General features: G+C 37.8%; 1 protein-coding gene across 2 annotated transcripts in view; it reads right to left on the reverse strand.

Annotated features, from left to right (window-relative positions):
* The window catches only part of vstm2a (V-set and transmembrane domain containing 2A), a 39186-nt gene extending 28629 nt beyond the window's left edge, over positions 1–10557 (reverse strand). The window contains exons 1-2 of one of the 2 annotated variants that reach the window (XM_061240573.1): positions 10217–10557; positions 8917–9083 (exon numbers count right to left, since the gene is read on the reverse strand). In XM_061240573.1, the coding sequence (XP_061096557.1) occupies positions 8917–9083; positions 10217–10295 (246 nt within the window). In that variant the 5' untranslated portion in view covers positions 10296–10557. Of the gene's footprint in view, positions 1–8916; positions 9084–9986; positions 10025–10216 lie in introns of those variants that run through there. The other variant, XM_061240574.1, reaches the window with a different exon arrangement.
* Between the last annotated feature and the right edge of the window lie 2891 nt (positions 10558–13448).

Raw genomic sequence — 13448 nt, forward strand, 5'->3', positions numbered from 1 at the left:
CACCTTACATACAATCCTTGATCACTCCCTACTCCCCAGCTACTCCAGTCTGCCAGCTCTGGTCGCCTTATGGTTCCCTCACTACGAGCACCTGGCGGTCGAGCTGCACGTTCACGCCTGTTTTCCATTCTGGTTCCTCAGTGGTGGAATCCCTCCCCCTATTTCGACGCAGACTAAAAACACACCTTTTCAAACTCTACCTTAGTCCTCCCTCCTGATTTCCCCCGCCCCCTTTCTGATATCCCTATCCCTCTTGTCTAACCACCATCCCCCCCCCCCCCCCCAAAAAAAAACAAAAAAAACTTATGATGACTATATGTTTAGAACAGCACTTCCTATGTATTTTCCTAGTTATGGATGTGATGCTTTGACTTGTGGAAGAACCTATGCACTTGTAAGTCGCTTTGGATTCAAAGCGTCTGACAAATGACTAAAATGTAAATGTAAAATATTAGCCTTGTAAAAGAATCTGAAGCAGATGTTAAACATGTTGACTGTTTACTGTTAAATGTGTACAAAAGAGTAAACACAATAAATTATAATCAGACATTGAAATTACAACCATTAGGAATTAAATTCATTACATTACAGTACATTGTATTAGAATTGTTTGGCAGACGCTGGTATCCAGAGTGACAAACAAGTGTAGAACGTAGTGAAGAACAGCATTGTTACTCAGAGGAATACAAAATGAAGTATTACCAAGAAGGCACAGAGGTGCATTATACTTTGTAAGTACAATGTTAACATAACACACAACAATTTGTATTGTAACAAGAATGTGTGATTAGACAGCTAACCCTTACACAGCTTTACTGTACGTGTAACATTATCCAAAAGGAAAGAAAGAGAGAAATAAATCTACATCTAAAGTGGGTTCGGAGAGAGTCATGGTGCAATCTGAAGATGTGTCTTCAGTTTGTGTTGGAAGATGGACAGGGATTCTGCTGTAACACAGTGGGAAAACATGGTCAGCCTCATTGGGGGGGGGGGGGGGGGGGGGGGGTGTTGACATCCTTTTATCTCCTCCAGAACACATGATGTCAACCCACAGATTTTCCAACATGGCAGTCCAAACACTGAACTTCCACAAATATGAGTTGGAGGTATGTACAGCTTGAACAAGCAGACTGTGGATGTCTGGCAGCAGTAAGACGGTCATAACATACATTACAGTAATCTAGCTGACGCTTTCATTCAAAGCTACTTACAGTTGATTTGATTAGGCCAGGGACGATTCCCCCAGGAGCAATGTGTGGTTAAGGGCCTTACTCAAAAGCCTGTCAACCTGTAACCTACCGAACACGAGGCTGCCACTATGGATATATCAGCTGATGTTTAACCAGGGACCACTGAATGGAGAACCATTGTATTGACTACCAGATTTAATGACTGGAAAAACTGCTCTAGTGGCCAATGACAACCTATTATAACGGGAATATTTTGGGGTGTTTACAGTAAGGAGGCCTCATGTTCGATTGAGTACTGGTTATTTTCTGTAAAGTTAACTTAACATTTCAATGCTCCAGGGGAGAAGACTTTTCCATCACAGTGTCTCACTTTTTCTTTTCTGCCTGTTCGTGTTTTTTTCCCTCTTACATGCCCCTGAAAGCATTGAGCTAGATGAACTTGAGAAGGGTCTCTTGACATTTCTAACGTCTACATTTGAACGTAATGAACCAGAGGTTCGCGTGCAACTAATATTAAAATATTTTTTCCATATTTGGCGTGCATGTGTTAAATTAAAATTGGAATAAAAATGCAGCTGCCTAGTTTGCCTGTTGGAAGATCCACCTATGCCTGCTGTGGTGGCCACAGTCAGCACTGGTCCAGTATGTATTTAGTACTGGACCATGGGGAAACATTTTCATTCAGTAAAGATGTGTCCGGGATTCAATCTGGATTCCTTCCTACAATTACAATTTGGAGAGTTTGGAAAGCAATCACAAATGACTCACATTTTTATGTTTAGTACATTACTAAGTATTTGGACTGAGAAACAATTGTTGTTGTTTTGACTCTGCACTCCAAATAAAAAAATTAATATAAAGTGCAGACTTAATTTGAGGGTATTTATATCTATATCGGGTGAACATGTAGGAAATGCAGCCCTTTTATACATAGTCAATATAACTATGGTTCATGAAAAATAGGTTGATATAGGTCGTACAGAGACACTTGGCAATGGTTGTGCTTTACACCCTTGCTCACACAGAGATAGGAACTGCTCAAATCACATGGCCATTATGGGATTCAATTTATATTCTATTAACTGGCATTTTAAAAAAGTCCATGACATCTATGCCATTTTATGGTGTCCACTAAGCCTATGCAACATGGTTGATGTGAAATTAGTGATTAGTGTTACTTTTTTGCTGTACCATTTTCATTGTGGAGTAAATTAACTTAAAAAACTTTTAAAAAGAGTCCACAGTTGACTCAACCATGTCTCAGAAGACCATAATGAAAACAGCCACACCTCGAAAATATGATCTCTGTAACAAACACTACATCGATTATAAATACACTCAGTGACCACTTTAATTGGAAGACATGTACACCAGCTTGTTAATGCAAATATTAATCAGTCAATCATGTGACAGCAACTAAATGCATACAAGCATGCAGACATGGTCAAGTGGTTCAGCTATTTTTCAGACCAAATATGTGACTTTGGGCGTAGAATGATTGTTGGTGCCAGACAGGATGGCTTGAGTATCTCAGAAACTGCTGATCTCCTGGGATTTTCATGCACCAAAGTTTGCAGAGAATGGTGCAAGAAACAAAAAACAAAAAACCAGATGCAGTTCTGCTAGGCAAAAACATCTTGTTAATGTGAGAGGTCAGAGGAGGGCCAGACTGGTCATTACAACAGTGGTATGCAGAAGAGCATCTCTAAACACAATGCGTCAAACCTCTAAGTGGATGGGCCACAGCAGCAGAAGTCTAATAAGTCTAAAAAATAAGTCTAATAAATACCTAATAAAGTGTTCACTGAGTGTACATCCTCTTTAATGAGACAAAGATCAATAGTAGTCATCAAGGTTGGGCATTCTTATTGAGTCTAAATGTTATTATCTTTGGCAGGTTGGTGAAGAAGGCCCATGGGGCAATAGCAGGGACTGGTAAGAAGGCTGGACTGAAGGAGACAGAGGTGTATGGATTTCTCATTTTCGCTGAGGCAAACACCATTGAATTAATGCATTCTATTTTAGAACTTGTGTACATATGAACTTGTTTTTGGGGCAACTGAAAGAGGATGTTACACTGATGCAAGGGTGCATAGGCAAGTGGTATATCTCAGTATTCCAGCTAACGCTACTACTCCAAGTTCGTACAGTATAGTTTTGCTTTTCTATGTACGTTTAAATTGTTGATGTTGAAAGTCAATTGAAAAGAGTGACAGCCTATAATCAACACAGTGTAAACAATGTATTGGACATTATCCAGAGCACACAAGCATAATTACAGAAAACACATCTGGTCATTCTGAATGTGCCACATGGATGAAAATAATGGAACGGTGCCGTCAGCTACACTCAGAATGCAACACTGTCTGTGGTTTGCAATTAACTATGTAAAATGTCAGGTCAAAATTAATGTTTGAAAGATGGCCACAGGAAAAAAGGGGAAAGTAGCATCCACTGACGACATCCACAACATCTATTAAGGTCGTTTCACAGACCACTTATTTCAGCTTCACGAATAGGGATGTACACAAGAACAAACTGCTTTCCACCTGGAATGATAAGTGTGTCACATGACATGTTACTCCTCCGATATAACGAGAATAGCCTTGTCTTTTCCGTTTTATGATGCCTCACCAATGCAGTACACATAATTAGATAAATTGTTTTAGACTCAGTTTGTTTTAGAATGTTTGCTTTCAGAAGACTAAAATAGGGGCTTCAATTTGTTAAATTGAAAAAGCAATGGTGAATATTCAATCGATGTACGCACTACAGTAGAGCCCAACTCAAGAAAGTCTGGAAAATTAGTTTCATTATTTTGAAATAACAACGTTGACATATTTTCTATTCTTCCACTGAATAAGAAAATACTTGTTGAAATAAGTGCACTTCAGATTATCTACATTATAATTTTCAGGTTCAATGCCTTATCATTTCACTAAGACTGCTTTACTTAACAACCTTAAATCCCACACCAAATATAATTAACAGTTAACTGGATTGTAAAGATTTGCTCTATAAATGATGTGATAGCAAACATCTCTGTTAGGATTATAGAACAGGAATCCTTCCACACCACCTTAGAGTAGGTGTGGAAGGAAAAATCATCACCTTACTTACACTGCAGTTACATACTGCACAGAAAATTGCTATCTTAATAAGGACAACTACTGCAAGAATTAGGCTTAGGCTGTTCATGCCTGATGACGATAGCCTTGATCATTGCAAAGATTTCTTATTCACATATTTCAGAATTCACGTATGCCATTCCATCAGAAATTAAATATGCCGAGGCTTCATCAACTCCTGGGCATAAAATTCATTCAGTTGACTCAGGTCCATCATTCTTATATGGGAGCACTATTCATAATATCGGGGACAGGGCCTGATCATTTATTGTATATGACAGTGAAAGAGGAATTAAAAGGTGGAGAGAATGCCTTCTCAGTGCCTTATCAGTGCTTCAGCTAGATTGTCTGCGAGATGGCAGCCATTTTAAAGAAACACTTTATTTTTAGATTGTGTATGGGACACATTTTCAAGCATTTGCAATTACATATTTGTTGACATTTAATTAAGGGAAACCAGTTTCCTATCAAAAAAAGGGTTCTATCTTTAAACTACAAGAGTACTCAAAATCTCTCCCTCTGTAGTCTGTAGAGTTCCTGGAACATGTTGAAGTTTATATGCAATCATATTTCAATTACTCTGTCACCTTTAATGGAGAACTCTGTTTCTCCTCATGTATTGACACATCTGAAAAACTATGGAGGGTTTAGGAGTGAAATTTGCACATCTCTTGATTGGCTTAACAAACAGCTTTGCTTTTGAAACCAGTCAGTGGTATCTGCTGAAGAATGGTTAAATGCCACTTTCATGTTTGTGCATGTAGAATACATCCATAAAAATGAATAATGGTTTTAGGGGTGAATAATTCATTTTTATAGGCATCTCAGGGTTATATTAGTTATATTATCTTAATGTTGTGTTAGTTTTGTATTAACTAGTATATTTATAGTACATAGACTTTGTGACTTCCTTGAGCCTGTAAGTTGACACGTGCTTGACAAGTACTTCAACCTGTAATTGATTCATTGTTAATCTCCTTCTTGCCTATGTGCAGAGGCACAGAGCCACCTCTCAGCAACTAGACAACATGGTGACTTGCATTACTTTACAGCGCAAGGGGAAATGCTGCTGCACCAGCCCTAGCATTGCCTGAAGCATCTGCTGCACTTTTTCCATCCACAGCACTTTGCACTTAATGCCCGTATATTTGACTATCAAAACATTTCCATTTGCCACATTCACATTCTTTAAGACTGCACTATATTTACAGTTAGATTTTGGCTGTGCATCCATCCTGAAGCTGACACAACTACCACTACTATATCTACAGCCTTACTGTAGATTCTAGGCTTATAATTGTCTTTGGTGTGAGTGTGAAGTATCAAAGAATGGGAGAAACTTCTATTTCCAATTTCCTTTTATGGCTTAAATGGGAGAGCAGCTATTCATGGCGATGTAGAAAGATATGAAAGATAAGTATTCGGACAATGAAATCACTTGTGCTGTTTTGGCTCAGTAGCCTAGTACATTGGATTTGAAATTAAACGATGAAAACGAGGTTAAAGTGCAGACTTGAATCTTTAACTAGAGGTCAAACACATCCATATGTCTATTTAGGAATAACAGCCTGTTTTGTGCCTAATCTCCCCATTTTAGGAGACCAAAAGCAATTAGACAATTGGCAACTCAACTGGTTCTTGGTCAGCTGCGTGTTGCTGTATCATTATATTAAGCTAACAAAAACCAGTGCTGAGTTCAGCAATAGCAAATGACCTGGTAGACCCCAGCACACAATTGTAGCAGATGACTAAAGAAAACATTAAAAAACCCTTTACAACTGTCAAACAGAACAAGAACACAATCCAGAATACAGGCATATACAGTGAGATCCATTATATTTGGGAAAAGAAAGAAATCTTGATTTGCACTTGATTTGTACTCCACAATTTTAGATTGTCAAGGAAACATTTCACATTTGGTCACAGTGCAGAGTCTCAGCTTTTATCTAAGGTACATTTTATACATTTTGGTTTCACCATACGGAAATGATGTCGTACATATACATATTCTCCCCATTTCAGGGCACCATAATGTTTGGGACCACAAACATACTGCTTAAGCTACCAAGGAGTTTTTCAGGGCTAAGTGGATTGATCTTGACAGGCTAAGTCGAACTGAATCCAAGTGAAAATGCTTTTCACTGGCTGAAAACAAGAATGAAGGCAAAACAAACAGGAACTGAGGATCACTGCAGTACAGGCCTGACAGAGCATCACCAGGGAAGATACCCAGTATCGGCTGATGTCTATGTGTCTCTGACTTCAGGCAGTCATCAAATGCAAAGGATCATTAATGTACTATATATAAAGAAATTACTTAAGATTATGTTCATTTGTCCAATTATTTTTGATCCCCTGAAATGGGGGAGGGGACTGTTATTATTACAGAGATCACCCAATATGAATATATGAATACCTATGAATACCTATGAATACCTACGTATGAATACCCTCAAATTAAGTCTCCATTCTAACTGCATATTCATTGTATAATTTCAAATCTAATGTGCTGGAATGCAGAGCAGAAACAACAACAATTGTATCGTTGTTCAAAAGCTTACAGACTGCACTGTACTTCACTAATCATACAATGTAGTAACTAAATATAGCTAAGAGTGGTATGCAGATCCATATTGGGGTCTAAGAAGGAATAGCATCCCATTTTATACATAATCCCCTGATTTTAGGAGACCAAAAATAATTAGACAGTTGGTTACTCAGCTGTTTTTTGGCCAGTTGTGTGTTGCTGCATCATTACTTTGTGCACAAAGCTAGAAAAACAAAGCAGCAAATCTAACAAAAAGTCTAGAGTTTATTCTAAACATGGCCTTTGTATTTAGTCTTGCTGTTGTCCTCAACAGGAGGACCAGTGAAGTGTCAACACCAGGAAAACAGAACATCATGAGGCTGACCAATCAGAATAACTAGATCAGCGACAAAGCTGAAGCTAAAGATTGGTAAAAGCTTAAAGGGTCGTATACTATATGGGGTGAAACCAAATATAATCTAACATAATCTCATCAATCCCAACTGCATTTTTGTCAGTACTCAATACTGCTCAATGCTCAATCCTTCCTCTCATTCACTCTTGTGACGTACAACAACATAATTGTGGAGAGAATATCAAGCCCTTTCATACCCCAAACAAGTACCTTGTGATGTTTGCATGTGACTCCATAATCACCTGAACCCACCTCTATAATCTTCCAAGTGCTTTGATGCTTCTAAATACATGATGTACTTTGTGCTTTCCATTTGCGCTAGATATTATTTGTACAATATGACAAAATCAACTACAAAGTACGAAGGCTATGGTGAGGGATATGAAACACTGTTGGTTCAAAGTTTTGGCAATAGACAAGATGAGTCACAGAAATGCAACAGCTGAAGCCATTTAAGAGCCATATGAATAAATGTCCAAGGTGAGCCCTTTCCTTATTGTGATACTACTGAGGAAAAATCTTTTATCAAAGGAAACATCCTTCTGTTTGATAACAGCAATGACAGCTTGCCCAACCCCACTTGAGCGTACACAATGAATATAGAGTACAGTCAGGGTAGATGCAAAAACCTTGTAGCTGATCACATAATTATTCACCTGAGGAGCAATTCCTGAATCTTTCATAAGTATGGGGCCATTGGGAAAATACACCACTTTAAATGAGGGTGAGAAGTAAAGATGGTATTGCTTTGGAAAGAGCAATAACATGATAAATAAAATATGTCCGTATGCATACTGTATTACCATACTGAACATACCTGTTCAGCTATCCGTGCTGACAATTCCAGTTTGGTCATGCTAGTTTAAGCTGTTCTCAGCCTTTCTAGCTGGTTAGAAAGGTTGAGCTTACTCCAGCAGCTTAACCAGCTTTAACCAGCTTTAACCAGCTTTGACCAGCCACAGACCAGGTATGACAAGCCACAGACCAGGTATGACCAGCCACAGACAAGGGACTGTATGGCTAGATAGACGTGTTGAAATCACTGCTTAAGCCATCTTAGTATCCCAGCTGGAAAATATATTTGCTTTAGAAACCCAAGTGAATCATTGTAGTGTCCAACACCTTAACTATCACCATAGCTACCATTATTTATTTGAATTACTCTTAAAATTAAATATTTAGTCTATAGATGCTGAAAACATACGCAAAAAAGAAAAAGCTTGTTAACCAAAGCACTGCTTTGCCACTAACATTTTCCATAATTCTGTTTCTCAAGGAAAACCACATCATGCAATATACAGAATGATTCTGGTGTTTGTGGGATCATACATTGTTCCATATTTTGAATGAATAAAAATGTCACTGGGAAATCAAAATGTAGTGCGACTTCTGTAATTGTATTTCCTCCATCAAGAAACATCATATAATTCAGACATTTCCCTGTAAATTAATATGTTGACTCAGTAAAATGAAACCAAAATGTTACAAAGATGATTCGATTTAGGGCATTGTCCTCTTTACAATGCTGTATTTTTCATGCTCACTGTATATGCATTTTGTAGTATTGCTAGTCTTAGTAAAGTATGGAACAGTATGAGCGAATGTAATATTGAGAACGCCGTTTTGCACCGTGTTATGAGGAAAGCATTTCTGTACCTGTGTGCCAGTATCTTCTTCGCTAGTGTTTTGTTCTTCTGGAGCTCTTATGAACCACCACTGAATCTCCAAATAAACAGAAGACGTTCCACTTTGAAAGGCGCACGCCATTTCAATATTCTGACCTTCCTTTGCCGTTATATTTGAGGGTAGATCGGTGAACTTTCCTGTAAACCAGATAGAATAACAACTGAAATAAAACAACACACACTTTAAATTCTTACTCAATAACTGAATTATGTCTCACGTTGGCATTATGTCTATCACGGCCAATGCGCAAAGTAGACTCTGACACACAAGTGTAGCTATTTTGTAACTGCGATACTCAACAGTAAATACCCATTAGGTGAGTTTATAAATAAAAATGACGACTTGGTTTTAAAGTTTTCCCCGTTCTGCGACGTAAACGCTACATCGGCACATAAGTGCACGTAGAGTAACGTATGGCATTGGGGACGAACGTATTTTTTTCTCAGTTAAAAGAACATAGTCTATCTCATGTTGAAAAAAATAAAAGTTGGCAAGATTGCAGTAATTTTTTATCATTGTTGTCATGTCCAATGTCACAGTACAAGCGTGACTGTGCATGACACATTTTGTGTGACTATGCATGATACATTTTGATTGAAAACTTGATGCATTAAATAATTACAGCACTGATAAAGATGCTGCGTGGTATTATTTTAGTGGACCACTTATGGTAGCCAACAGGCGACGTTCAAAATAGGCTGGCACAAAAAAGTCAAATGGTAACGCTCGGGCTGATTGTCAAGACAATTGAGCACAATCATCCATTGCCAAGGAGAGTATTTCTTAAGCTATACGCATTCAAAACGTGAATTTATAAACATGAAAAAGCATTTTACATTTCAATTTGCTCCTAGTGTAACGCAAACATATACACGTTTCATGAAACAGATTTTGAAATGTCAAGTTTGGCATAATCGTAATAAAAACGTGCAGTCATCCAAGTTGCAGTGCAGTCAAATAAGTTGCTTTTGTAACGAAAATTATGGAACGCAACAAAAGAATACAGCCAATGGGTAGAAACAACATCAAATGCCACATACCGCAGCTGCATCAGTGGTATTTTCCCACACTCAACAGTTGTAGCTGGCTACTTAATTAATTTCCCGTCATCCGGTTCAAATGCATCATTCCTCCTCCCACGAAAACACTATTTAGCCTTGGTTACCTATGTTAAATACATTCCATATAATCAAATTCCAGTAAAAGGTTTCACATGCATACACGCGTAGTGCAAAATGAAAACATTTAATTTCGATATAACTGTGATTACCTTCAAATGAGAATCCAATTTGGATACAGAAACTGGAAACGAAAACAAATCCAACACAGTCGTGAAAGGTCCACATCATTCCAAAGGGGGTAATATCGCATCAGCGGATTAGAAATTGTTTTCCAAAACAGTTCGGAAAATTAGATGGATGTTACGCAGTTATGTTTTGACACTGCATGCCAAATGTGTAACATGCTGCAACTGGAATCTGGCTTTCAAAGTTCTGTGTGGAGCTTCTGTACGAGCGCAGAGCGCGAGATCCTTCCAACGGTCCTGCCTACCGAAGGTGTTGTGAAGTATGTAATAATAGGCTCTGTTCCTTTTCAGGACGTGACTGTTGATGAAACGTCAGTATGCAGCTCCATACTGCGTGCTCTGGGCTCTGGCTGAGAGCTCGATCAGTAATAGTAGACTATACTATTAGATGATAATAGGGCGAGTAGACTATAATAGTAGAATTTACTTTGGCGATTTGGAATGTACCATATTTAGGATTATGAATATTGTAATGGCTTCCAATATGTATTTTTAATAAAGACAAACTGCAACCATATTTCCTTTGCTTGCTTCCTGTTACTGATATATAATTGCCTATTCTTTCCTGTTTTCAGCTGTTTTCCATTATCTATTGTGTTTCAGACAAAATGAAATACCAAATGCAATGCAGTACATAGACCAAGCGTACTTATACTAAAATATATATCTAAAAAATACTTTTTTGAAGGTCACATAGAGTTCAAGCTGGAAAATATTTTGAAATTTAAGAATAAAATAGAATTTGCTTAGACTACTAATGGTCTACCAACAGCCAATTAAATATTTGCTTAAAAGGACCATGATTACAAGGATTTGAAAGCAGTGCAAGTGGAGCAAGGGGTGCATATTCTTTTGGACCGGATGAGTAATTTGTCAAAGTGTCTGAGAGAGATTGTTTAACAGTGGTCATGCCAATAAGCCTGAACTGAACTGAACCTAAATGAATGTATATTTTAAAATCCATGCAATTAATGTCAATAAGTATGTTATTGTCATTACCTTTACACCCAAGGTTCTTGAGTAGGAGTATGCAATTTTTTTTTTTTTGTGAATTATTATGTAGTGCATGGATTCCGCCATGGTAATTTGCTATTTATTCCTCTGATTTTTATTTTGTATTTATTTTCCTCATTGTCCAGGTGATAATACACAGTTCAGTGGTTTCTTTGCATCACAACATTGTTCAATTACAGTCCCTGTTTTCTGATTCTGCAGGCCTGCTATAATGGTTGGCTGAATGGCCATTGCTCTCACATGTTGTTGCTGTGTACTGAGAGTGACAGGATCATACAGGTACAAAAGTGTATGGATACTGGCTTGGAACAAGAAATATGTATGGCACTGCATTCATCCCATTCACTTCCTAATGGAGGCTGTTTGTTTGAATCTTGCACAATAATATCAGTGCATGCTTCTCACAAGGAGGCAGCTGCAGATTTATTAGCTGAGTTGAAAGACAACACTTCTTACTGTAAAACTTGCAGGGGCAGGGAAGGTTAGATAAGGTAAAGTGACTGGTGCCAAAGACAGGTTAACAGGACCGTGATTCGCATAATGAAAGCCAAAGGCTGACTATTATTTATTATACACAATATTAATTTTTCAGAACAGAAAATAAAGTTCAATTATTGCATCCATTTTTCAATGAATGTTTTCCTGTAGAAAAATAGTGATATATCACAGATGCTATTTTTCTGCTCTTACAGCAGCCAATGATTTAGCTTTATCAAACATAGCTTGTGGCCTGTGAGCAGCTAAGGCAATCCAGATCACTGCAGTGATGCACCCCATGGCCTGGAATCAAACCCTCACCCTGCCTGTGCCAGGTGTGGCCCATGATTTCACCATAGTCTTCCCTGGAAGGCTTTTGTTCTATATTACATTATGTTTTGAAATGGAATGCCATCATTATCTGAAACAGCCTGCCAGGTCATACAGTTGAGGTATGATGCTACTACCATGTACTGTCATGTACTACGGTTTGGTAAAATATAAAACAAACAGAAATACTACAAAACAAATATAACTTGTAAAGAACAGAACTGCATTATGCTTTTATATTTTTAATAGCATACATGACGGATTGCATCACCCCTCTCATCACTGTATTTCCAATTTTGCATTTACCTATATAATTGAGGCAATCATACACAAATGTTTATAGCTTGAGATATTCATGTGGTATTAAAAACTTAACTCAGTACTTACATTATTAACTTGGAAACTGAAAGGGTATTTGCTTGTCTCTTGAAGGTATTAAATAATGCACCAAATACAAAACCTTCTGAGCAGAAAATGCTTCATAAAATTATTTACACTGTTTTCAGATTGATGATGATGGCAAAATGATTATGCGCCGCTACCATTTGTCCTAACCTTGACTCAGCAGTAGTCTCCCCCTTTCTCAGACAACATTGTTGGTTTTTATAATGACTGCAAGCCTCATGCATACTTTTCTCAGTGTGGTCATGATAACTCAAATAGTCTGTTCTGCTGATGGAGTAGATGTCACAGGAGAGCCAGACCATCATTGCCATTTGTGCTTGCAGATCCATACTATGAAATAAAACAAAATTATCCAATATCTAACATTTGTCTGTGTACCCCTGTATGTAACCCCAGAACTGTCTCAAGGACAAATATTAAGCATGCAAATAAATACTTGATCGCGCATTTGGATGATTCAGAGAGGCTGCATATGCATGTAGAACATTCGAACTGAACAACAACATTCACATGTCACATCATACACATAACCATATACAAGGCATTTTCTAGAGATATACAATTATCAGAAATTAACTTTTCCTATTTCTAGGGTAACATGTTACTCTTAATGTATTTTCATTCATAAATTATCTCCAAATCACCTCTCAATCGATTTGCAAGCAGTCAGAGAAATGACTTTCACTCCAAAATGAGTTTTCTCCATTAATGACTTTCACTCCAAAATGAGTTCTCTCCATTACCTCCATTTTGTGACCTTGCATTTGGACTCTACTTCCAATTTCCCTTTGCAAGTATCGTAGCACTCACATATACATACAATAAATGACATTTAAAATTCTGAATAGAACTCTAAAAATGATTTATTTGGGTCTTCCAAGTGGTGCTTACCACTAATGCACTCATGCATGGTTCGGCCAAGTCACTCATTCATCAGAAAGGCTCTTGGTTGAGTCTCTACCCTGCCGAA

Source organism: Conger conger, chromosome 4, assembly GCF_963514075.1.
Source record: "Conger conger chromosome 4, fConCon1.1, whole genome shotgun sequence".
Lineage (NCBI taxonomy): Eukaryota > Metazoa > Chordata > Actinopteri > Anguilliformes > Congridae > Conger > Conger conger.